The 24,702-nt window shown below is 39.0% G+C and overlaps 1 protein-coding gene across 2 annotated transcripts in view; it reads left to right on the top strand.

Moving 5' to 3' along the window:
• The window catches only part of PCSK5 (proprotein convertase subtilisin/kexin type 5), a 456,450-nt gene that overhangs the window by 69,191 nt on the left and 362,557 nt on the right, over positions 1-24,702 (top strand). For both annotated transcript variants that reach the window (XM_082614748.1, XM_082614749.1), the window contains exon 3: positions 12,630-12,743. In XM_082614748.1, coding sequence (XP_082470874.1) covers positions 12,630-12,743 — 114 coding nt within the window. The remainder of the gene's footprint in view (positions 1-12,629; positions 12,744-24,702) is intronic.

Genomic DNA, 24,702 nt, shown 5'->3' on the forward strand with positions numbered 1-24,702 from the left:
CTGAAAATGTGCTTTCTCTTTCCTTCCCTGAGCCTCAGCCCCAGGGCTCCTGTAATTGACTGTGGTGGGTATGAGTTATGAGTTCAGGGAGAGGGAGGCCCAGTGGAGTGAGTTGGCACTCCTCGGCTGTGACACGGAGGCCGCCAGGAAGCTGGGAGCCAGAGCGCTGCCTGGCCTTCGCAGAGGGCAGGCGGAAGCTCCATCGGGCACGCTCACTCATCAGGCCCCGCTCCAGACTTTTATGTGCTCTGACCTGCAAGTTTGGTCAAGTACCACCTTGCTGGAAGCCTTGTCAGTGGTTTCGAGGTGAAGGAACAGCAGTGAAATTGAGAAAACATTTGGTTTGCCTCAGGCAACTGGATTTAGGTGAGAAAATGCCAGTCCCTTTCCCATTGGCCCAGGGATTTTGGACAGTATTATTCCGGGAGGCTGAAGGCATGCTTCTCCCCCATCCTGACCAAAGTAGCTGTTTGCTAAATTTTTCAGAGGGTGATGATGGTGTTTAAGAGCTGCCACAGTTCCAGTGTTTTTTTTGCAAAACACCCCTGCCATCTCTGCCAAGTGTAAGGTTAGAGTTCAGGAAAAAAGGGAAAGGAGTGGAAACCCAAGTCAGAGACCCTCTCCAAAGGCCCACCTTTCTCATTTCTCTCTGCCTTTTGGGGACCCAACACGAGATCTTCATCTAGACTTCTCCCCCCTGGTGAGTTCGTACTGCTTATTTACTGACTTACACATTGTGAGCTCATTTTGGGTTTAAAAATGTCAGGTAGCCTCAAAAAAACATAGAACACTTGTGCAGACTTCCCCTAAAGTTGCACATTTATCTTATAGCAACAGGAGGAAGAGAAGACATTGATTTTTAGCCCAACCCCATTTGATTCATAGTGCTGGAGCTTACTCACACAACAATTGGTAGTTTCTTGATTTCCAAGATTTGAGATCTTGACAATAAAGAGATTTACAGATGCTGGAAAGATTAAAAAACAGAAGCTATCAGAGTACTGAGAATGCCTTACGTTGAAAAAAGAATAAAATGGATGAAATTAAAACTTCGGGCACCCAATTCTGAATTTATATACTCACACCTCCCCCCTCAAATTTTTCCACTGTGATCAAAGTCATAGCAGTAGGGTCCATGGAAATTAGAAACAAAAGCTATTGCCATTTATATTTAAATAGCTTGGAGAATAAGACAATGCGTGCAGTGGAGCTGAATTAGTCACTAGAGAAGAGTGTTTCTCCCCATATGAGTATAACTTTTACAATCATTGCGCATGAGCCATGGATTAAGTGGTACATTCTATTAAGAAGTAAGATGCTGATACACTTTTGGTATTTAGCAGATCACCCCATGTCCTCTGCTTAGAGAAATAATGAGAATGACTGCCCTTTCCTTTGCCAGCATTTGCCTCTTTTTATATTAATCTCAGCTGAATTGAACAATTTCTCCACTCTGTGCAAAATAATGCTCATCTTTGTATTCACTTGATATACAACTTGAGGGCATCCAGTTTTTGCAAGTACAGATCTGGGAATATCTTGAATGATTTATTCACAGAGTTGCAGAATTGGTCAAAGAGAACCAAAATCTATTAAGTGATTAACACTTTGTTTTAAGGTAAAATTGTCATTTTTGCAGATATCTAAAACTTAAGCTGTATTAAGGGCAGAATGGGGTGTAACTTTAAATGCTCGGTGGATTTTATTAATTACCTTGCCTTGGCTTTCAAATTGCTTAGAGGATGGTTGTTCAAAAGACAAATACATGTAGAATGAAGTCATGCCACTGTGTTTTTAATGCAGCGATAATCTTGGTCCTAGAGTGAAGCTGGAGGGAATTCTGTGCCTTCCCAATTTAATCCCTGCCTTAAGATTGCATTTAATCAAAAGTGTGAATTTAACTCCAGGTGGCATTCAGACAGTAGAATTAGTTTAGGTACTTTAGAATTCCATTTCCTTTTAATACTTTTAAGCAATCAAAACTGTTTTTCGAATTTCCTCTCATTGCTTACATTAATTGTCCTAAAGTTTAAAATAGAAAAACCTGAAATCCAACTTTAAAAATGCAACATTTTTTGCCATTCATGTATCTAATGAGTTCACATCACTGCCTTTTCCTTCTGCCACTTCTATTCCATGTGCTGGGTGCATCTGTGTGCTTGCCTACACACACACACACACACACACTTTTTTTTTTTTTTTTTTTTAACAAAAATCAAATTCTATTTTACCCACTGGAAAGCATTTTGGCATGACTAGGAATAGGGAACTATTTTTTCCCCTAGAGGACAAATTAAATTTGTCTCAAAAGACAAATATATTACATTTGAAACAAATATAAAATGTGTCATGCCTTCAAGGGATTTTAAGAAAGTTTAGGAAGTGACACATCAATGGGAAAATGAACCTAAAATCTTTTGAGATTATCTTTACTGGAAAGATAAAGGGAAAGCAAAATATAGATATAAATATATATAAATATATGTATTGTTATCAAACATAGGGGAAAAAAACTGTTGCTTATGGGTATTATTACTAGTGGCCAGGATGTGCGAAGTCTTAAGTTTAAATGTTTGAAAATAAGTGTTCCTTAAAGAAATATGCCCTAAGATGTTTTTTCTTATCAGCTTGGCACCTTTTCCTGTTTTGCTTTGAGTTGGTTTCCAGTCATTTTCTTGTTCTTATATTCTACCTCTGTAGCTGCTTTTAAAATCCTACTTCTTCTGCCATATCCTTTGCTTACGGACTAGTTGTTGACCGTTTAAATATTGGAGATGCTCTTTGTTAGTCTGGGAGAATGCACCATTTAGCACTGTGGGATTCATTGGCTTTATTTAACCCTGGGCCCTTGTAGTTTATGAAAGACTGCTGATTTCTGTGTGAATATGCCAGGTTCTTGACCTGTGTCAACCACCACTTCATCTATGTTTATCCATTTTAATTGTAGACACTGTCTTTTGTTGCTTCTCAGACTTAGTTTGGGAAAGTGGAGGAAGTGGTTCCATCTCATAAGATAATCTGTACAGCAGTAGGTTTCAAGTCGAGGATCAAACCGAGACGGGTTCCATGATACATTAAAAGTGTAGAATTACATATAGAAAGAACCCATCCTATTCATTGCTAGTAAAGTAATAACTTGTGATATCATCTTTCTGTTGTTGAAATATGAAATATCCTATTATATTTGGTAGAATTAAGTATACACCCTTTTTAGCACCCTCTCCTGTTTAAAATTTCCTGCTATTTTTTTAATAAGTAGAAGACTTAAACATGCCTAACAGAAAATGTATTAATTCTATGTAAAAATATTGTCTAGCCCTCTATACCTATTTATTGAGGGCCTGTTGTCAAGCATTGCCCTTGATACTAGGAATACTAAAACCTAGCTTCTTTCTTTCAAGGAAGTGCCAAGAAACATGCAATTAGAATACAAGGTACTAAGTCCTGTAAGAGCCTGCATTTGCATAGCACAACATATTTTGAGCCTCACACCAAAAATGTCATTTTACAGGTGAGAATATAGATCATTAAGGCTTATGTGATTTGCTCAAAGTGGACAGGCTAGTAATTGGTGGCATTCTACCAAGAGCTCAGGTAGCACACTTTCCCACTTCATTATTCTGTACTGCCTATCTGTGACATAGTCTAGTCCAGCTCTACCCATGTATGAAGAGCACATGCTAAATATTTTTACATATAGCCCTAGAAGCAAGCCCTCCTTGCTTTTTGAATAAACCTAATTTAATGTTAAATTGTTTTGTAAAATTTGTCCAACACAGATATTATATCCTTTTTTGTGGAGTTGCAGAGGTGGTAATTGATATGTCTGAGATGGAAGGATTAAGTAACTTTGTCTTCTGATTAGTAATACAATGTTCCATACCTGCTGATACACTAAATAGCATTTTATGCCTTATCCTTTCCTTAGGCTTGAATGCTTCATACTTGGAATCCTTTCTATCCTAGAAGTCATTTTATAATTTCTTTGCTGTTTAGATGACATTGAAACTGTGATTTTTACTACATAATTGAAAGGACAGAATCTGTATCAAAGCTCCTTACTGGACCAGTTTATAGCGGCTAGCATCACACAAGTACCATTCCTAGATCTGGGCAGGAGGGTCTTCTGCCCAGGGCCTCATGCTTTAGAGGGCCTTGTTGAGCCTTTTTTTCAGCTGAGTTTGTCCCTACCAGCTGAGGAGTTGGTGGGGCCTTGGGGACATGCCCACCTTGAACCTGTGTGGCCTTCCAGACCATTTTCCTGGTACTCAGAAGCCCAGAATTAGTTGACCAGATGGCTGGGAACCAGCTTCCATGACTTGTGCGAGTCTCTTTCCTCATCCCTCCACAGGAGGGCGAAATGTACTACTGGTATACCTACCCCTAGGCCTTGAGGGATTGCTGTAGGCATCTATGGCCCATGGATGAGCTGTAGACCAAATTACAGACACACATTGTTTTAGGGCTTTTGCATTAGCTATTCACATTGCCTGTAATATTTTCCTTGAGACATTTATATGGCTGGTTTCTTAATATTCAGGATTCTATTAAAATATCACATCTTTCAAAGAGGACTTTCTTGACCACCTTACCTAAAATAGCCGCCTCCTCCATAATCACTCTCAACCACCTTACGTTGTTTACTTTTTGCACCATTTAACACTATGAAAATCGATTATATAATCTTTTATTTATTTACATGCTTATGGTCTAACTCCCAGTGGAATGGAAACTGCCTGAAGGCAGGAAATAGGTTATTTTGCTCACTGCCATTTTGTAGCATTCAGAACAGTGCCTGCCACATAGTAGGTACTTAATATAATATTTTTGGAGTGAATAGAGAAATGAAAGAAAAGACCTTGAGGGTGGGGAATAAATTTTACTGCTTTAACTAGATGTAACCATTCATTTTTCCCTTTCATACATCATCTTACCAGAAATGGGGAGGAAAAAAACTAGACAACAAATTAGGAAATTAAATTAGAAGTGTGCAAGTAATAGTGGAATAGTTTAAGGGAATAAATATAACTTTAATTCTCTAAAAGTAAGTAATACAGTCAGAACCATAATGCCATGAGCTTTTCATGAAACAAAATAGAACATGATTAAATTGATGACACATTTAAAAATATAGGGTTCTCTTGGAGAAAGCCAGCTAATTATAAAATTTTAGGGCAGTTATTCACTGTGGGCTGCATTGTCTTCTATTACCCTCTTCTAAACATATGTGCAGTATTTATTTCACAACTTTCTTCTCAATGACCTTTCAAAATTGTATGATTCCTCATATTCCTGACTAGATGATTCTTTAACATAAGCCTCTGATGTCTGCAGTCATTAAATAGGATTCAGTGTGCCTATCTCAAGGAAGTTAAGTGAAAATTCTCCTTCAAATAAACAATAATGCTTATTTTGTTCACAAGTAGCCCTCTGAAATAAGCAGAATTCAAACAATTATGGTTTTTTTCTTCAAAAAGAGTGATCAAATCAAATAACAATGTCAGTATTTAGTAACTCACTGATTACCAGTTAGTGAGCAAGAGTTAAAGACTATTATACGCTGAACGCATACTTTTACTAGATTCTCTGATTCTCTCAATGATTACCTCTGATTTCTTGATCAGAATTTTAGAAAACTTTTGGGATATGTTGGCTTCAGATTTTAAGGTTTGGAAGTAGCTTGTCAGTGCCAAATCGTATCCATCAATCCCTTACTTCCAAAGGAAAAAATGACATGGCTGGTATGTACTTAACTAGTACTTTTTGTTTGTTTGTTTTCAAAGTCAGAGAAGAAAACAGAGGGGAGAAATCTTTTCATGCTCCTTTCCCCCATTTTGTCAAAAAAGAATATGAAAGATGGAATCCCACATATTTTATTTGCTGGCGTCTGCTTCATCAAATCACGAAAGTAGTAATATATTTACTATGTTCCTTTCTAAATATTAATCTTGCATCTGCACAGAATGACTTAAGATCATCTGTCCACAGGAGCACCTATCTCACCTCTGTATTGTGTTTAACTCAAACTTTTCATTCCCAGTCACATCAGAGAGTAGACCACATACATCGACAAAAATTTCAGAGTCAGAAGAAAGAGAGTAGAGAGCATATTTAGTCTGTCTTCTGTCATTTTACAGATGAAGGAGGCCCACGAAGATTTTGCAAGGTCACACAGGTGGCTGGTGGCACATCTGAGATTATAAACCAAGTTCCCCAAATTCAACCACTTCTCTTGTTTATTTACCCACCTTTTCTCAATATTGGCCATGTTATAATATACTATAAAACCATCTAAGGTACTTTTTATATACTAGTTTTCTCATTATTGCTTTTAAAATATGTTGTAATTTAGGCATTTGGTCACATTTGATACCATTGGATTACATAATAGTAACCAATGGAACATGTTAAATTAAAGGAAATTTAAAATTGTTTGTATAGGTGACATACTCACATAGTTCAAAAGGAACAAGGTATTAAAGGGCCTACAGTAAAAGTTTTCCCTTGTATTCCTGCATCTCAATCACATGGTTATTCCCCCAGAAAGCAACCAGTGTTATCAGGGTTTTTTGTGTACAGTAGTTACCTCAGAGAGGTGCAAAAATTGTAGTATCTTTTATAGACTGTTTGTACCTTCCTTTTTTTTTTTTTTTTCATTTTAGGCTATATCATGGAGACTATTCTCTGTGAATACATAAAGCCCACTTCATTATCTTTTATGGTTGCATTGTGCTCCACTATATTGATATGTCGTTGTTTATTTAATTCCTATCAGTGTATATTCAGGTTGTTTATTACTTTCAGTTATTACTAGAAGTGCTTCAATAAATAACGTTGTATATTTACATGTGTTAATAAAAATGTAGGGTAGCAGAAAGTAACACAACGTTGTAAATCAACTATACTTAAATAAAATATTTTTTGAAAATGTAGGGTAAATCTCTAAAAGTAGAATGACTTATTTTAGGAATTTTGTAGGTAATGTCCAGTTACTGTCCATAGAGTTGTATAGATTTACATTCCCATCCCCATTATATGAGGATGACTATTTTATCATTCCTCCCTAGTAGTATGGCATCAATATTTAGAATGTTTATATCTGAAAGGTGAGATGTGAAAAGCTGTATCTTGGTGTGGTTTTAATTTGCTTTTTTTTATTTATATGCATGAGGTTAGGCATGTTTTTATATGTTTAAGAAACTTGATTTACCTGTTTGGAGATTATTGTACTCTTTTGCCTGTTTTCCTATCGAATTTTTCTCTTACTGATTGTAGGAACTCTTTTTTTTTTTTAATTTTAATTATTTATTTTTTTGGCTGCATTGGGTCTTCGTTGCTGCATGTGGGCTTTCTCTAGTTGTGGCGAGCAGGGGCTACTCTTCATTGCTGTGTGTGGGCTTCTCATTGTGGTGGCTTCTCTTGTTGCTGAGCACGGGCTCTAGGCACGTGGGCTTCAGTAGTTGCGGCCCACGGGCTCAGTAGTTGTGGCTTGTGGGCTCTAGAGCTCAGGCTCAGTAGTTGTGGCTCACGGGCTTAGTTGCTCCATGGCATGTGGGATCTTCCCGGACCAGGGCTCAAACCCATATCCCCTTGCATTGGCAGGTGGATTCTTAACCACTGTGCCACCAGAGAAGTCCCAGGAACTCTTTATATTTGAGGGAAAGAGCCTTTGTCCATGGTAGCAGCTATAAATGTTTCTCTAGTTTGTCTTTCACCTTGTTTATGAAGTAATTTTTGCCACGCCAAATTTATGTTTTCTGTAGTTGAATGTATCCATTTTTCCAAATCACTTTTGTGGTTTTTATTATACTTAGACAAGCATCATCCACTCTAAGGTTATTTTTCAAAATTTCCTATGTTTCTCATGGGACTTATATGGGTTTATTTGTTTACTTTTACTTTTAAATATGATTCATTTGGAACTGATCCTGATTAAGATGTGGGAATGGTTTTAATTTTATTTTTTTCCTGAGTTGGTTCGTGTTTCAACATCATTTATAAAGTAATCTGTTTTCCCTCATTGCTTTAGGATAGCAGCCGTATCATATACTATATTCTTACATATTTTCGGTCGGTTTCTTGACTTTCCATCCCATTCCATTGATATATCAATACCTGTAGACATTTGCTATCAGTATGTGTTTCAGTCATTAGCTTTAATGTATTTTAATATCTAAAGGGCTGATTTCTCCTCACTGTAGAGATACTACATATTTTTTAAATTTCAGTTTTATTGAGGCATAATTGACATATAAAACTGTAAAATATTTGAAGTGTACCTCACTGTGATTTGATATATTTGATCTATTGGAAGTATCCCCCCATCTAGTTAACACATCCATCACTTCACATGTTTATCTTTTTTTTTTTTTTTTTGGTGAGAACATTTAAGTTCTACTCTCATAGCAAATTTCAATTATACAATATAGTGTTATCAGCTATTGTCACCATGTTATTCATTAGATCCTCAGACCTTATTCGTCTTACAGCTGTAAGTTTGTACCTTTTACCAACTTCTCCCTATTTCCCCCACCGGCAGCCCCTGGCAGCCACTTTTTTACCTTTTTTTTATGAGTTTGACTTTTTTTTTTAGATTCTACATATAAGTGATACCATGCAGTATTTGTCTTTCTTGTGATAGATACCATAATTGGTTTTCTGTTTATATTTATATGATAACTTATATAATGTAGATTCATAGGCTAACATCCTCTTTTCTCTGATTGCTGACAAATTTCCTTCCCTGTGTGTATAGTGTCAGAAAGTTGGTAAATTCCAAAATCATGATATATGAGTTCAACTGAGACTGTGGGTAGGCTTCCCATAATCATCAATTAACGTGCTTTGCTTGACAAGTGAAACTGATGAAAGAGAACATGTTTAGACAAAGATTCTGAAGTGGCAAATGCCCACTGGTCATGTGGACCATGCAGGCAGGTGAGCTCTGTGAGTAGAGGGAGGGGCTGTCCTTAACACCCCATACCACACATGTGGTTTAACTAATGGAGGCTAGATTGATTTCAGATGTCTAAAGGTTTTTATACTCTGGCTTAAATGTAGATCCATAATATATAGGAAATAGAACTTTTAGAAGTTAAACCAGTGAGGGAAAGCACGCAGTTTTCCTTTTTTCCTGGGCTGACCATAGTTTTATGAAAATGAATTTCTAACTGGTTTTTCTTTGCACTGGGCTTCTTGGCAAGAAGTGAAATCTGTATAATGCATTACCTCTGAGCTCTTTTTTTTAAGGTCTCAAGGATAGACATATGGATAATGGTTTAAAAATATAAATATGCTCTTTCCAGTCATAGAAATCTTCAGACCCAATGGGTGCTTTTCCTGCTTTCCCAAAAATGTAGGGCTATAGACTCATACTCGTAAAGCACCAAAACAAAATGCATGGTATCTGACACTAAAAAAAACCAACTGTACTTTTCTTGAGTATTGCAGCCCTGTGATCAGACAGAGTGACTTATAGTCAAATGTAGATGCCAACTTGCTGTGCTCCCTTCTAGCCCTGTAACTAAGCATTTTTGTTTGGTAAAATTACAGAAGAGATGGTGTTTGGTGAGGTATTTTGTTCTATTTTAGTACCTATAGTTCATCTGGGAAAATGGCTGTCACTTGGTTTTCTCACATACTTATCCCATTTGTCCATTTGTGTGTGTGTGTGTGTGTGCGTGCGTGTGCATGCACACATGTAGGGAGAAGTACATACTTACAGTGTCATTGTAGAGACAGTTATCCACCCTACCCTACTGTAGACTTGTTCTGAGCTTGAGCCATCTCTTTATTGAGTCCACAAGAGATTTGACACCTTCTGATTTGTGAACACATATATGTTGGCAGTTCAGGATTTATGGAGGCTCTCTTAGGAAAGACCACTGCCAATATATAATTAGTTTGAAAATCATTTGGTCTAAACAGATCTGCAGCCTTCTTTTACCAAGTGTGCAAATATGAACTAGTTCCATCTTATTGGGATAAGTCTTAAGAGACAGTACTATAAGGACTGTAAATGTAATTTGCATAGTCAAAATTTTCATAAGTGGTCTAATTAGTATAGTGATAGATCCTGCATCACATGTCATTCATGAAGATAATGACATTTTTATGAAGTGGAGAATTGTAGAATAATTGCTAAATATTCCTTGATAAAATTAAGTCCATCAAAGGCAAAGATTATTCTTAGTCATCTTTATATTCCCGGTACAGTATCTGGTATTGAATAAGCACTTACTGCGTATTGAATGAATAAATGACTTTATGAAACTCATTTCTTAGAAAGATTGTTTGAAATAAAGAGATTAAAATGTTTTCTGGAAATAGACAAAATACATGCACGCTCATGCTTGCTGCTCCACTTTGATTGAGAAGGAAATTGATTTTGTTCTGTATTTTTAGAAACATGGTCACTTTAAAAATTACTCTCTTCATTTAAAAAAATTACACACAATTTTAATGCCCCATTAGTTTCAGTGTGATTTCTAAATAGCAGTCTCTTGGAGTAAAGAAAAAACAAGATCCTTATTAGCTTGCCTGACAGCTATTGTCCAATAGTTTAAAGAAATAACATGTAATACCTTTTATCCAGTGTGCACACGTGTGTGCATGTGTGTGTGATGTAGAATGATTCAGTGCCACTGAGTCACTTGGTCTAGATTAATTAAAGCAGGAACAGAAAACTTTCATTTTCCAGTATATTATTTTTCATTTATTGACTTTTCTCTGTACTGATAATTTTAAGTTACCTAGCAGAAAATGCACATATATGATGCTTAGCTGTGATCCAAATCATAAATAGATCTTATTTAGGAGGCTGTGTGATTCTGTTTGCCTTGTTAGTGATGTAAATAAGAATTCACTATTTAAATTCATCTTGCATACCAATCTTCTTGTTGAATAATATTTCCCAATATGAGAATCATAGAAATTTATTAGTTGGGCTTTGGCCTTAGTACCTTGTTTATAGCTATGCATTTTGAGCTTCTTAATTGGTCCTTTAGTATCCCTTCTCTTCCAGTAATCTTTGAAGTAGGCAAGAGAGGTTCTGAAATCTTTATTGAATGGATGGGTATGGAATCATAGATCATAGTAGTGGACCACAAAGTCTTCCTTCCCCCACCAGTTTTTAATTCCTTTGTGGAGAGTAGAGATACATGGTGGAAGGGAACATTTTAGAGTATTACAACTGAATTAGCTATGGCCAGAAGAAATCAAAAAAAGAGAATTTAGGAACAAATGGTAGAACGCCACCGGGCTGATACTGTATCTGAGATGCTCCGTTCAAAACGAAGCATGCTTATTCTTATATTGCCATAATGATTAACTGTTTTTAAAAGTACCCCCATTCATACCCATACCATTTAGGTTACAATTCTGTATGAAACTCAAAGTTCCCAGTTGCTTTTTAAAATCTAATTGTGGCTAAATGTTAAGACTTTCTCAAATGTACAGGGTTTGAATTTTGGAGCTGGCAGGGAACCTATGGCTCAGACAGTTGAGTGACTTCTCCAATTTTGTACCAGAGACAAGTCTAGGGTTTTGGTTTTCTGATTACCTGAATAGTGCTTTTTCCACCACTCTGTTGTAGACAGCCATTTTTTTAAAAAAAATTTGTGATCCTAGAGCATTTGATCCGAGGATAATTCTTTTAATTTGATGTGTAATCCAAAACCATTTAAAATTTTTGATATAAACTGTGGCCTGTGGGCCAAATCCAGCCTCCCACCTGTTTTTGTTTTTTTTTTTTTTTTGACATTTAGCCTAAAAGTACCTGCCATTTATTTTATTTATTTATTTTATTTTATTTTTTAAAGAAGATGTTGGGGGTAGGAGTTTATTAATTTTATTTTTATTTATTTTTGCTGTGTTGGGTCTTCGTTTCTGTGCAAGGGCTTTCTCTAGTTGTGGCAAGCGGGGGCCACTCTTCATCGCGGTGCGCGGGCCTCTCACTATTGAGGCCTCTCGTTGCGGAGCACAGGCTCCAGACGTGCAGGCTCAGTAGTTGTGGCTCACGGGCCCAGTTGCTCCGTGGAATGTGGGATCCTCCCAGACCAGGGCTCGAACCCGCGTCCCCTGCATTAGCAGGCAGACTCTCAACCACTGCGCCACCAGGGAAGCCCCCACCTGTTTTTATACATCAAGTTTTATTGGAACATAGTCACACCCATTTGTTTATGTGCTGTCTGTGGTGTTACAATGGCAGAATGAGTAGTTACAACAGAGATTGTATGACCTGCAAAGCCAAAGATATTTATTATCTGGACATTTAGAGAAGTTTTCTAGCCCTTAGTGTAAGGTCAGGATGAATAAATTAGCTTTAAAAAATAACACTATCAATTTGCAATAAATTGGGAATAAAATATGCTCTCTGAAAAAGCTAAAGGGGTGAGCATGTTGTTGAGAAATATGAATGATCTGTCATAAAAGACTACAAAGCCTACCTGCATTAAAGATAAAATAGAACCAGGTTTCTGGGGAATCTCTATGCTCTGGAGATTCTGGTTGCCAGAATGAAACCTGTGACTTAAACAGAGCTGACTCAAGATGGAAATGTCCCAGACTGTCATTTATGTTGTGCTAACCCTGATGGAACTTGAACACTCACCAAATGTCCTTCTTGGCAGGTGGAGTGGATCCAACAACAAGTGGTAAAAAAACGGACCAAGAGGGATTATGACTTGAGCCGCGCCCAGTCCACTTACTTCAATGATCCCAAGTGGCCAAGCATGTGGTATATGGTGAGTTTGCCTGGCCTGGGGCCATGGCGTTCTGTTCTGTGTTGTGCGGTGATTGTCTGTTAGGACTGGGAGGACACAGGAACAGTGACCAGGGACTTTTTCCTGTTTCAAGATGGAGATTGATGGCCTGTGATGTTTTCTGGATCTTTTTTGAACTTAGCTCTCTGGTTCTAAGGAGGAAGAAGGGAGTTTTGATTCTGAAGCTATTTCTGTTTGAGATCTTACTCTGTGTAGTAGCTTGGTAAGTTTGGGCGAGAAGATAGAAAAATATACTAAGGGCAGACACCCTGAGACCTAGCAATAGTTGTGTTCAGCTCTGGTACTCAGCTACCCCACCCTGAAACCAGCCTGGTTAATGGTACTGGGTCTTGGAAATCACTGAAATGACTTTGCAAGTAGGTAACAGATTCCTGACTTTAGTTGTCTAAGTGCACCTTCTCACTTTGGGTAACAATTTTTAAAACTAGACTAGGAAAAAAGCAGTTGAAAAGTATTTGACTTGTAGCTAGTTCATTGGTTCAAGCAAAAACTTTCAGTGAGGGAAATTTAACATATTGGGAAGAGTGATCTAGAAATTTACTTGATGTTGCCTCCTTTGAAAATATATTGACACTTCTCTAGTCTTAGGGTTTTATATTCATGATACCTGAGAAATTGATTAGAATATGTTACTTATTCTTAATCATGAAATTCATATGTTACCAATTTGCTCTATAATCTGCAAAAGACCTTAACTTTTCTCTTTTTTGAAAATCTTTATTGCAAATTGTTGCCAGAGTTATCTCCTCCAGTCTATCTTGTGTTTTGCACTCCCTGACCCTGCTTCTCTACAAATCCATTGCATTCCACATACTTGTCTGATGCTTTTCTGCCTCCCTGCATTTCATTCCTTCTGCCCAGAGTGGTCTTTTGCCCTTCCCCACATCCTCGGTTCAGGATTGTCCGTCCCTCAGACCCCACACCCAAGGCTGACTATTTCATATCTCCCATGTCCTCACGTGTCCGTGTTTGTTCTTCCTCTGCTCTCCTGGGCCCTCTATCTCTGCCACTCCTGGCATCCTTCCCTTGGCACTTTGTTTCATAGTTGTTGTATTTTTAAATCTGCTCTGTTACTTTGGGCAGGGGGTCACTTATATCCTCCCATCTGAGAATCTAACCTAGCACCTAGCAACACTAGGAATTTGTGTTTATTTGGACATGGGCGAATGTAGCTGGTGTTTCTCCCAGTTTCCCTTTTCTTAGTCTTACCTGGAAGTGGAAGGTTGTGGAAAGATTTTGGACCCCAAACAGAATTTTACACAGAAAACTCTTTCATGCATAAGGGGAAAAAAAGGAGCCATAAAGCTAAGTTCAAAGGGAGGTGGGACTCTAAACAGCATTTGACTAGAAATCACCTGAGGGGACAGTAAGACATTTGACAGCTTATTAGCTCCAAGACCAAGAAAGAGTGAACCACAAGGGAAGGCATTAGAGGGAGTGTGGGCAGGAGCTAAGGAGCTTTGTCTGTGCTGACAAGATGATAAGGATGTAATGGGATTAAGAGATAGGATGCAAGTAAAATCCCTCTACACCCCTGCTTATAAGGCTGGGGTGAGTGAGACCCTCTTTGCCTTACGTTTCTTTTTGCAAGAAAGAACCAAATTGCCGTCTGCATATGTCCCACTGGACAGTGGAAGTGTACAGCAGCTTTCCCCTACCCTCTCACCACTCCAGCAGGGCAGGTTGGGCTGTCGTAGGAGCCATGGCCAAGGTGATGCCAAAGGTTTCAGTGCTTATAGAGTGAGATACCCTCACTCCCAGGAACCACTGCCATTTCTTTGGAAATTCTCTTTTGATGTAAGAAAAGGTTGAGAGGGAAGAGCTTTTGTTTGGCCATTTAAAATATTGGATATTTTTCAACACATATTTGATGGTAATAATTTAAATAGGTAACATTCATCGAGTATTTGGCACATGCCAGGCAATGTGCTCATACTTTATTTGTGCTAATATTTTTCTAATGTAGTGTGAACAAAAGTGTGCATTAATATTGGCCCCGTGTTATAAGAGTGAGAAATCTGAGGCTCATCAAATTGAGGCCATTTGCCTAAGATCATCCAGCCTGAGAATGGTGGAGCAGAGATGCCAAACCAGGCAGATTGATGGGAGTCCAGGGGATTAAAGTGGCATTCTATCCCCATCCTTCTACTATTTACAAGCACCGTCATAAGGAAGACACTACTCCAGCCCTCCAGGAACTTCTAATCTATCCATGGAGAAATAGCTGAAATACAAGGCAGAATGGTGGGTGCCCTGTAGGATGGGCAAAGTATCTTGGGGACAACCAAAATACTTCAAAACTTCCTATTACATACATACTGTTCCCTTAATGAAAGGGGTGGGAAATAGGTTACACACCATATGTTTATCTGTCAGGAATGGTGACAGAATAGGAGTCAGAACTTCAAATCTGCAAACATGGATTCAAATCCCCATTATTTCACTTACTATGCCCACGATTGCATCAGTTAAACTCTCGTCAGCTGTAAAATAAGAGTATCTAGCTCTTACGTATGAGTTAGCTATTGCTGCATAATAAATTACAGAGCTTAGTTTTTAAGACAGTGATCTTCTGGGTTCTGTGGGTCAGGCATTCAGACAGGGCCCAGTGGTGACGACTTCTCTGATCTGTGATGTCTGGGGCTTCAGCTGGAAGACTCAAAGGTATGACTAGAGCTGGAGGGTCCACTTCTAAGGTGGCCTAGTCACGTGGCTGGTTCCTCTCCATGTGGGCCTCACCGTGGGGCTGCTGGAGTGTCCACTTGGCTCCATGGCTCCGTCTTCCCCCAGCGCAAGTGATTCAAGAGGTTGTGTCAAGAAGCGGTGACGTCTTTTATGATCTAAGCTCAGAAGTCGCAGTTACTTCTGTAATCTTCTCTTGGCCACATGTATGAACTCTGATTCAGTGTGTGAGGGAACTACATAAGCATGTGTGTACTACTAGGAGGGAAGGATGGTTGGGAAGCTTGTTACCATAATGAAATGAAATACTGCACAGAAAGCCTTTAGCACACTGCCTGACACTAGAAAACTCTCAGTAAATTATAATTGTTATTCTTCTTCTCTTTTTAATTACAATACATGCTGTTTTCTTTTTATCTGTTTTAATTGCTACTAGTTGAAGGGGGGTGTGACCACATGTGCAGTGGGCATCCTTCAGAGCGCTCTGGTGACATGTCAGTGACACAGCTGGGGAAGGTGCTGATTTTCTTCTTCCTTTTTCTGAGCCCTTGGCCCTGCTGCAGTGTTTCTGAGGGCTGCTTGGTGAGCCTCCATAGGGTCCTACCCTCAGCTCGTTAGCCTAGGCCTGGTCCTGTCAGTCTATATTTATCACAGGAGAACAGAGATTAAAGAATGGCATGAAGTGTGCCTGAGTGTCTCTTTTAATTAATTTAAAAGCTTTGCCCCTGTCACTCCTCCCCTTGGAAACCGGTATGTGAAACCATTATGTCTAGCCTTGAGGCTTGGGCAGTATATTCAAGGAAAGGTATATATACAAGAGTTTGTTATGGAGATGACGGCTGTCTAATTACTCCTCTGACCTGAAACACTGTGCTCAGGCTTCCAGGAGTTGGGAGGGTCTAGGCGTAGAAACAGAGCTCGCTTCTCATTGCACTGACAGACGCCAGCATCTCCTCTTTGTCGGCATGGTGGCAAGCACTGAGGATTTAGGAAAACATGATTCGTGCTTCCTAAGATCAGTAATGCAGGAGAGGAATACATAAGCGCCAATGAAAGTTTGCTGGGCCAGCAACTCCTCCCTAAACGTTTCTCCGAGATCATGTGCATACACCCAGCTCCATGGGCTTTGGGTTGTAATTTTTGCTTGTAGATTTGCTTCTTCCATTAAAATGTCCTGAGTAGTTTTTTTTGGTTTTGTTTGGTTTTTACATCTTTATTGGAGTGTAATTGCTTTACAATGGTGTGTTAGTTTCTGCTTTATAACAAAGTGAATCAGCTATACATATACATATGTTCCCATATCTCTTCCCTCTTGCGTCTCCCTCCCTCCCACCCTCCCTATCCCACCCCTCTAGGTGGTCACAAAGCACCGAGCTGATCTCCCTGTGCTATGTGGCTGCTTCCCACTAGCTATCTATTTTACGTTTGGTAGTAGTTTTTAATGGATATCCAAGCTTGGGTCCCACTATCAGAGATTGTTATTTTTGGTATAGAGGAGGGCTCAGGCAGTAGGATTTCATCAGAATTCCCTGGTGATTCTAGTATGCAGCCAGGAGTCCTGAGTTATTCACTGCCCGTGTCTGTGGTAAATGCTCAATAAATGCTAATCAAATAATAGATGAGTAAACTGGACATCTATGATCATGTAGAGAAAATAATTGCTCACGTTTATTGAGTCTTTGTCAAACATTTTGCCAGACTTTCACATGTATATTTTCTTATTGCCAATGTTCCAGTGAGCTGGGAACTATTATGGTCTTCATTTTACACGGAGGAATAAAGCAGAGACAAGTTAAGTAACTTGCCCAAAGTCACACTCTTTACCAGGGGCAGATCCTGGTGTTCAAATCCAGTCACTCTGACTCCAGAGGCTAGACTTCCAACTTCTGAGTCCCTGGACCTCATGCTAGCTGGCATCAGAATCACCTGGAGGAATTGCTGCCCACCCCTCTCACGCCCCCCAGCGGAGATTTGGGAATTTGCATTTCTAACAAGTTCCCAGTTGAGCTGATGCTGTTTGACTCTCAGGACTACTTTGAGATCTCCGTGCTCTATCATATTTTCAACAGGAGGTTTATGTGAACACAGCTGGCCTCCATCTTCCCATTATCAGTTGGAGGAAGAAGAGCTTTTTAAAAACTTATGAGACACTTTAAAGTGCACTTGGTTGATTTAATTTGTTCCTCTTGATCTTATACCTTTTTCTTACAAAATTTTCTATTTGAGAAGCTGGCAGCTTTAATATAAGAAGATATTTTCACTTTACTTGCACTGATTGAAAAATATCCTTGGTTTATATAGTCTTTCAAGATGTTCCACAGACAAAGGATATCTGATAGGAAAGGTTGTGAAGATTTGGCCAAGTCTTTGGGAACTCAGTGTAATAGACATGGTTTTAATGTACCCAGCTGGTATAATGGACAAGTTTGACCCCCTGAAGAAAATTCAGTTTGACTCTAGAGATAGCAAGGCTAAGTAAGATACCTCCTCAAGGGTCTAGGAATGCCAATTGAGCAAATTCAGGGAGTTAAATTTTTTTTAGTTGTTACAAAATATTTAAGACATACAAAAATTTGAAAGAATACCACAAATGCAGGTCCACCCACCCCCAATCTAAGGAATAGAACGTTATGTACACAGTTGAAGCCGTGTGAATCCTGTCCTAATAGTGTCCCTTCATCCCTTACAGAGTTATGGCAGATGCTGCATTTGAAATAGAGGGGGGGAGGGAGTTCCCCTTTGTTGGCAGAATGTTTCTCTTTGTGGGAGGGATTATTCAATTTATAGTAGATTTTATATTTTCTGAAGTCATCCTGAAACACATTCATACATGAAATTTGTACTCAGGCTCTTGACAAAGAGTCCCAAGAAGGCAAACTGGAAATGAAACTTGGAGGAAAATATAAGTTTAATAGAACAGCTCTTTTATTCCTTTAGTCATGTAAATATTTTATTGCCTTAGGAACGTGTTTTAGCATTGTACAGTATTTCTTGTCCAACTGTTAAGAACTAATACTGATTTTGGAGAAGCCATAGTAAAGAACTTAAAAAAATTTTTTTTCCTGCCTTATGGAAGGCAAGCTCAATTCCAAAGAGAAAAGCAAACAAGGCCTTGTGCAGTCTTGCTATTTGATTCTCAGACTGTAGAAGTGAGTATGACTAGTGAGTATTCTTGCTATTTGATTCTCAGACTGTAGTAGTGAGTATGACTAGTGAGTATTCTTAACACAGAATTTTTTGCAATAAATATTGGGTGGCCTACTTAATATGCATTTTTTAAAGCCAGGTTTTAACAAATGGGCTCACTTTTTTTTTTTAATAATGTCATAGTAATCATGACAACAGAACTTATTTATTTATTTATTAATTTATTTATTTTTGCTGTATTGGATCTTCACCTCTGTGCAAGGGCTTTCTCCAGTTGTGGCAAGTGGGAGCCGCTCTTCATCGCGGTGCGCGGGCCTCTCACCGTCGCGGCCTCTCTTGTTGTGGAGCACAGGCTCCAGACGCGCAGGCTCAGTAGTTGTGGCTCACGGGCCCAGTTGCTCCGTGGCATATGGGATCCTCCCAGACCAGGGCTCGAACCCGTGTCCCTTGCATTAGCAGGCAGATTCTCAACCACTGCGCCACCAGGGAAGCCCTGGGCTCACTTTTTGATGCACTACCTCAAATTTCATGGAAGCTCTCTGGGTGGTTTCTTTGAGGAAAAAAAGTCATATTTGTCGATCAGCAGAGTGAAAATTAGCTGAGTTCGGCTATGCGTGTGAGGTATATCTGCCAAAAACTATGAACTAGCTAGGATAGTAATTGTGAAAAATGATTGTAAGCCACATGGTTCTTTCTCAGCCAACTGGATGGTATTCAGTTCTCCAAGAGTGTGAGGCATTGCTGTTTCTGTGGTTGGCACACATTTTCCTAATGACTTATACTGTCATTTGACTCTAATAAAATCTGGTGGAGTTTGGGGCATTATTGTCCTGGCAGCTTGGAAATCATCCTTTTACAACACCCCATTTAGCTGTTTTAATTGAAAATGCAACATGGTGTAAATCTGCAACCATGTGGCCCGTCTTGACATAAGTAGGAGGGCTTCTGAGAAAGGACGGACTCCAGCCAGGCAGCAAGTGATTTCCTGGTAGGAACTACTGGGGGTTGAGATGTGGTTTTGGTGGATGCAGTGTTTGCTTCAAACTAGCTCTGTCCTGTGGAAAGGTATTTTAGCGCTCTCAACCTTAGCTCATCTGAAAAAATGAGGAATCTGGACCAGATGCTTTCTTGAGTTCATTCCTGCTTGAACCTCCTCTAGGTCCACATGGCAAGTTGAACTGGAGAGTACCACCAGTAGCCCCAGGTCTTGATTTCCAGCTCAGACCCACCCCGTGAGTTCTTGACCATTGTATCCCATGCTTTTGTTTCATTGCTACTTCAATCTTAGTGTGTCCCCTTGTTGGGGTCCCCAAGGACACCCCCAGATTTGGTGATTCACTAGGGGGAGTCACATGATTCAGCATAGAGTCATACAGATATGTTTTATTTCAGTGAAAGGATACAGTGTGGATACAGCAAGGATACAGCAAAATGAAAAGCCACATGGGGTGAAGTCCAGGGGAAACCAAGCTGAAGCTTCCAAGAGACTTCTCTCAGTGGAGTCACACAGAAAGCACTTAATTCCTCCAGCATGAATTGTGACAACAGATGTGAAATGTTGTCTACCAGGGAGTTCGTGAGGGACTTGGTGCTCAGGGTTTTTACTGGGGGTTGGTCGTGTAGGTTCCCAGTGCCTTCCATGTACCCGAATTCCATACTCTCAGAGGCGTTCAGCACAAACCTTATTGTCTGGGTAACCAGTGTAGACACAGTGAGACATACTTATGAAGAAATGGTGAGAACCCTCCCCAAACCCAAGTTCCCAGATGCCCGCCAAGTGTATCTGGGGAGTGAAACGCATGAGTGCCTGAGATGGAATAATGCTCCTCCTTTTTTAAAACTTTGTGTTCACTGAATGAATAAATTAACACCAAAGAAAAATACTCATAAGTGATAATTCCAAGAAAAAGCAAACCTGAATCCTAAGTGTAAGTCCATATTTGTTTTACAGCCTGGAAAATCCCAACTGAATGAAAGTTCCTATGAGGCAAATGTTCATTCATGTATGCATTCATTCATTCATTCATATTTAGCAGAGATTTATTTTTTCCCAGTACTTACAATGTCTTTGACACCAAGGATAAAGTAGTAACAGGTGCTTTCTTTTTATTTTATTTTATTTTATTTTATTGTTTTACATCTTTATTGGAGTATAATTGCTTTACAATGGTATGTTAGTTTCTGCCTCATAACAAAGTGAATCAGTTATACATATACATATGTCCCCATATGTCTTCCCTCTTGCGTCTCCCTCCCTCCCACCCTCCCTATCCCACCCCTCTAGGTGGTCACAAAGTACCGAGCTGATCTCCCTGTGCTATGCAAGCTGATCTCCCTGTGCTATGCGACTGCTTCCCACTAACTATCTATTTTACGTTTGGTACTGTATATAAGTCCATGCCACTCTCTCACTTTGTTCCAGCTTACCCTTCCCCCTCCCCGTGTGCTCAAGTCCATTCTCTGCATCTGCGTCTTTACTCCTATCCTGCCCCTAGGTTCTTCAAAATCACTTTTTTGTTTTTTTAGATTCCATATATATGTGTTAGCATACGGTATTTGTTTTTCTTTTTCTGATTTACTTCACTCTGTATGACAGTCTCTAGGTCCATCCACCTCACTACAAATAACTCAATTTTGTTTCTTTTTATGGCTGAGTAATACGCCATTGTATATATGTGCCACATCTTCTTTATCCATTCATCTGTTGATGGACACTTAGGTTGCTTCCATGTCCTGGCTATTGTAAATAGAGCTGCAATGAACATTGTGGTACATGACTCTTTTTGAATTATGGTTTTCTCAGGGTATATGCCCAGTAGCAGGATTGCTGGGTCGTATGGTAGTTCTAGTTTTAGTTTTTTAAGGAACCTCCATACTGTTCTCCATAGTGGCTGTATCAATTGACATTCCCTAAATGGTGCTTTCTTTAATGAAGAATAAGTGGAGCATTTTATGGGCAGAGGTTAGGGTAGTTATAGTCAGTTTGTCTGCTCAGTTGGTGGTAGTCCACTGAGGGTACCAATAGTAGAACCCTAATTGGAACTTGCTGACCAACTCACGATGATTGTGATGATTTCATGTGATTTCATTACCCCATGTGAGGTTTGTGATGGAAGTCAGTATATTAGATGTATTAAGTTAACCTATAATTAACTAGTCAAAGTGCTTCTAAAAGAGGCCAGTAAAAAATCACTCCAGATAATATTCATTCTTGCCTGGTGCAAATTATTACGACCTTTATTAATTTCCTTGAGCAAGACATAACTTATTCCATACTTCTTCTCAGCTTTACTTTCAAAGAGTAAAAGTAAGTCTGTATTCTGGCTCTTTGGGCCTGACTCTAACATGATGAAGGGTCTGTTAACATAAAGTTGTTTTCATCAAGATTTTAGTGCTTTTTCTTTAATAAGTAACACATTTTCTGCTGGAGAGCAGATAGCATTGACCATTGAACTCACTTAATTTGTGGTTGTCTTCTTAACATGTTGATTCAAGTTCTTTTATCAAAGTTTCTCTGAATTCCTCATTTCTTATTTACTTTTCACCCAGTATTGGGATTAGTTCTAGTGATCAAGGCACATTTTTGGTTGATTTTAACATATTTCTCTGCCCATGAGTAAGGTTCTCTTAGTAAGTACTCCATAAATGTTTATGGATATGAAGTGAGGAGAGAGTTGGTCATTGAGACCAAATTCACAGAACGGAATTTGGCTTTTCCTGAAAGGTGATGGTGTCTTCAAGTGTCCTGTGTTGAGAATTCAATTCTAAAGTTATCTGAGAGGAAGGTGTCTGGAATGTTGTTTTTTTCCTTAATTTTGGTTGGCAGTGAACTTGGCTGGGAAGTTAATGGAGTAAGAGAAATAATTCTTAGCAATCCAGTGATGAGAAGAATCAGAAAGAAGAAAATGCCTAAATTGCCCAGGGAGGAGAAAGTAATAATCATTCTCAAATAGAATACACATGCACTTCAATGTGATTTTTCCAGTTTCTCAAATGTTAAAAAAAAAAGAAAAAAATCCTTGGTAGACTATCTCAACCTTGGGTATGGGGTTCTAGGCTAGCGATAGGTAATCTAATGTGCAAATGGTATGGGCACCAAGAGCTGCTCCAAACCAGATGAAATCAAATTATACTGAGGCAAGTAGAATAAAACTATAAATTCCAGAAGTAGGATTTGATTACTTAATTGCATAGGTCAGAATCAAATTGGGTTCATAATGCAAAGATGGTATTCTTTATGGCAGATGATGTGGACAAAGTACAAAATGCATTTACTGATTATTCTTTCCTTGATTAAAAGGAGGAGAACCCGATAAGAAGCCTAATTTCTTCCTTTATGCTAGGAAAAAAAAAAAACCTAGTCAGTTTAGATGGTGTCTATTCAAATATTTGGTACAAAACTTACAGAATAATCTTAAAGACTACTTGGAAGAAACGTAGCTTTGTGGGGCTTTCTTTTCTGTTTTAGTTTTCTGGTGAGGTGAATTGCGTCTCTTGTAAAAAGGCTACCAGGATAGAAGTTCTGATCCAGACATACCAAATTAGCATGTCTGAAGCAAAGAAAATTATGCCCAGGTAGCGTAGGACTGTGTTCTCCTAATGATCTCTTTGCATGGTTTCCTGAAATTTAAATTATTGTCTTAAAAACTTGATGTTTGGGTTTGTTACCTAGTGATAGAGAAATCATCCTTATCTTTTAGTGAACTTAAAGAAATTCAGCAGGACTCTTAGCAGTAGTAGGTTAAACATAGCAGGTATACATATTTTTTAAATGTCATTCCTGTTCTGTAGAAATGTTTTATATGCCCATTCTCATTTTGCTTTCATGCCTGTGCTCTATAGCCCAGGCCCTTCTGCTTCACATCCATGAACTATCCAGAAAAACATGCTGTGTATGTTTCTGCAGTTAGTACCTTGAATGTGGTCTTTAAGAAGATACTGAAAAAAAAGAAAACCCTCAAAGACCACCAGATGGGATGGGCCTGAAAAATAACTTAATCGAAGCCCTCAGCTCATGCTCAATACCCACCCTGTATATTTTCAGTCATCAGAAATATACGCTACTCAGACAGCCCTTTCTTTCCATAATGAACAATTCAGCCCCAAAACACTTCCATGCAGTTCATCAGAAACTTGTATCCCTGTCACTCCACACACACCTGATGGTCTAGTTTCCAGGCTGTGTATCACATCTGATCCCTATTTCACCAGCTTTCACTACAAATATTACAGAAAAGCAGGACTAGAAACATTTATAGTTGTGGAAGTTTGTCCAAGAAAATGAAAGATTAAGGAGATCCGTAATGATCAAACCTGATACACTCTGGACAAGTAAAAGAAATGTGCAGTGAGCAAATCATTTAAACTAGTCATACACACTAATGAACACTGAATTAGTTCTATCCTCCCAGGACTTAAGAACTAGGAGTTACCATAGAATGCTCAATAAAAGCATTAATTCAATGTGTAACAGGAGGGAAAATGTAGGAAAGCAACAGGGAATGTAATTCCCACAGAAAAAAGTAAATTGATAATCATTTTATTTATTCAGCAACATGTATTGAACTCCTCTTCCGTATCAGGCATAATTCAACCTGCTGGGGATACCTTTGGGACAAAGTGATTTCAAAGGAGAGTGAGTAAGAGGTAACTGAAGTGCACAGAGCATCATGAGGCTCAGGAAAGGAGGTCACCCCACCCCAACAGAAATCTTGGTGTGGGTGAGCATCTTTGTCATGCAGGTTCCTTGGCAGAGTGAGTGAAGGCAGCTGTTGAGAAGCCCTCACCAGGGAGCCTTAAAGAAGAGATAGCTGGCTTGCCGCCTTAGCAAGGACAACGTGCAGTGTCTATGGACAAGGTGGTGGGTGGTCTGTAGGCGCTGGCTTGGCTTCCTCTTGGGTCCTGGTGTGCCTAGATGGCAACTGCCTCTCCCTGGATCATCTTGAAATCTGTCATGTCATGAGCTCTATGCTTTGTGCCCTTTGGGGCCTAACATTTTGATTATTATTTTTTTAATTTTGCCTGTAATGTTTTACCCCTGTGTTTTGTTGTGATAAATATGAAATCTATAGACAAATGGAAAGAATAGCAG

This window comes from Mesoplodon mirus, assembly GCF_964341445.2.
Source record: "Mesoplodon mirus genome assembly, chromosome: 1".
In the NCBI taxonomy this organism is placed as follows: Eukaryota; Metazoa; Chordata; class Mammalia; order Artiodactyla; family Ziphiidae; genus Mesoplodon; species Mesoplodon mirus.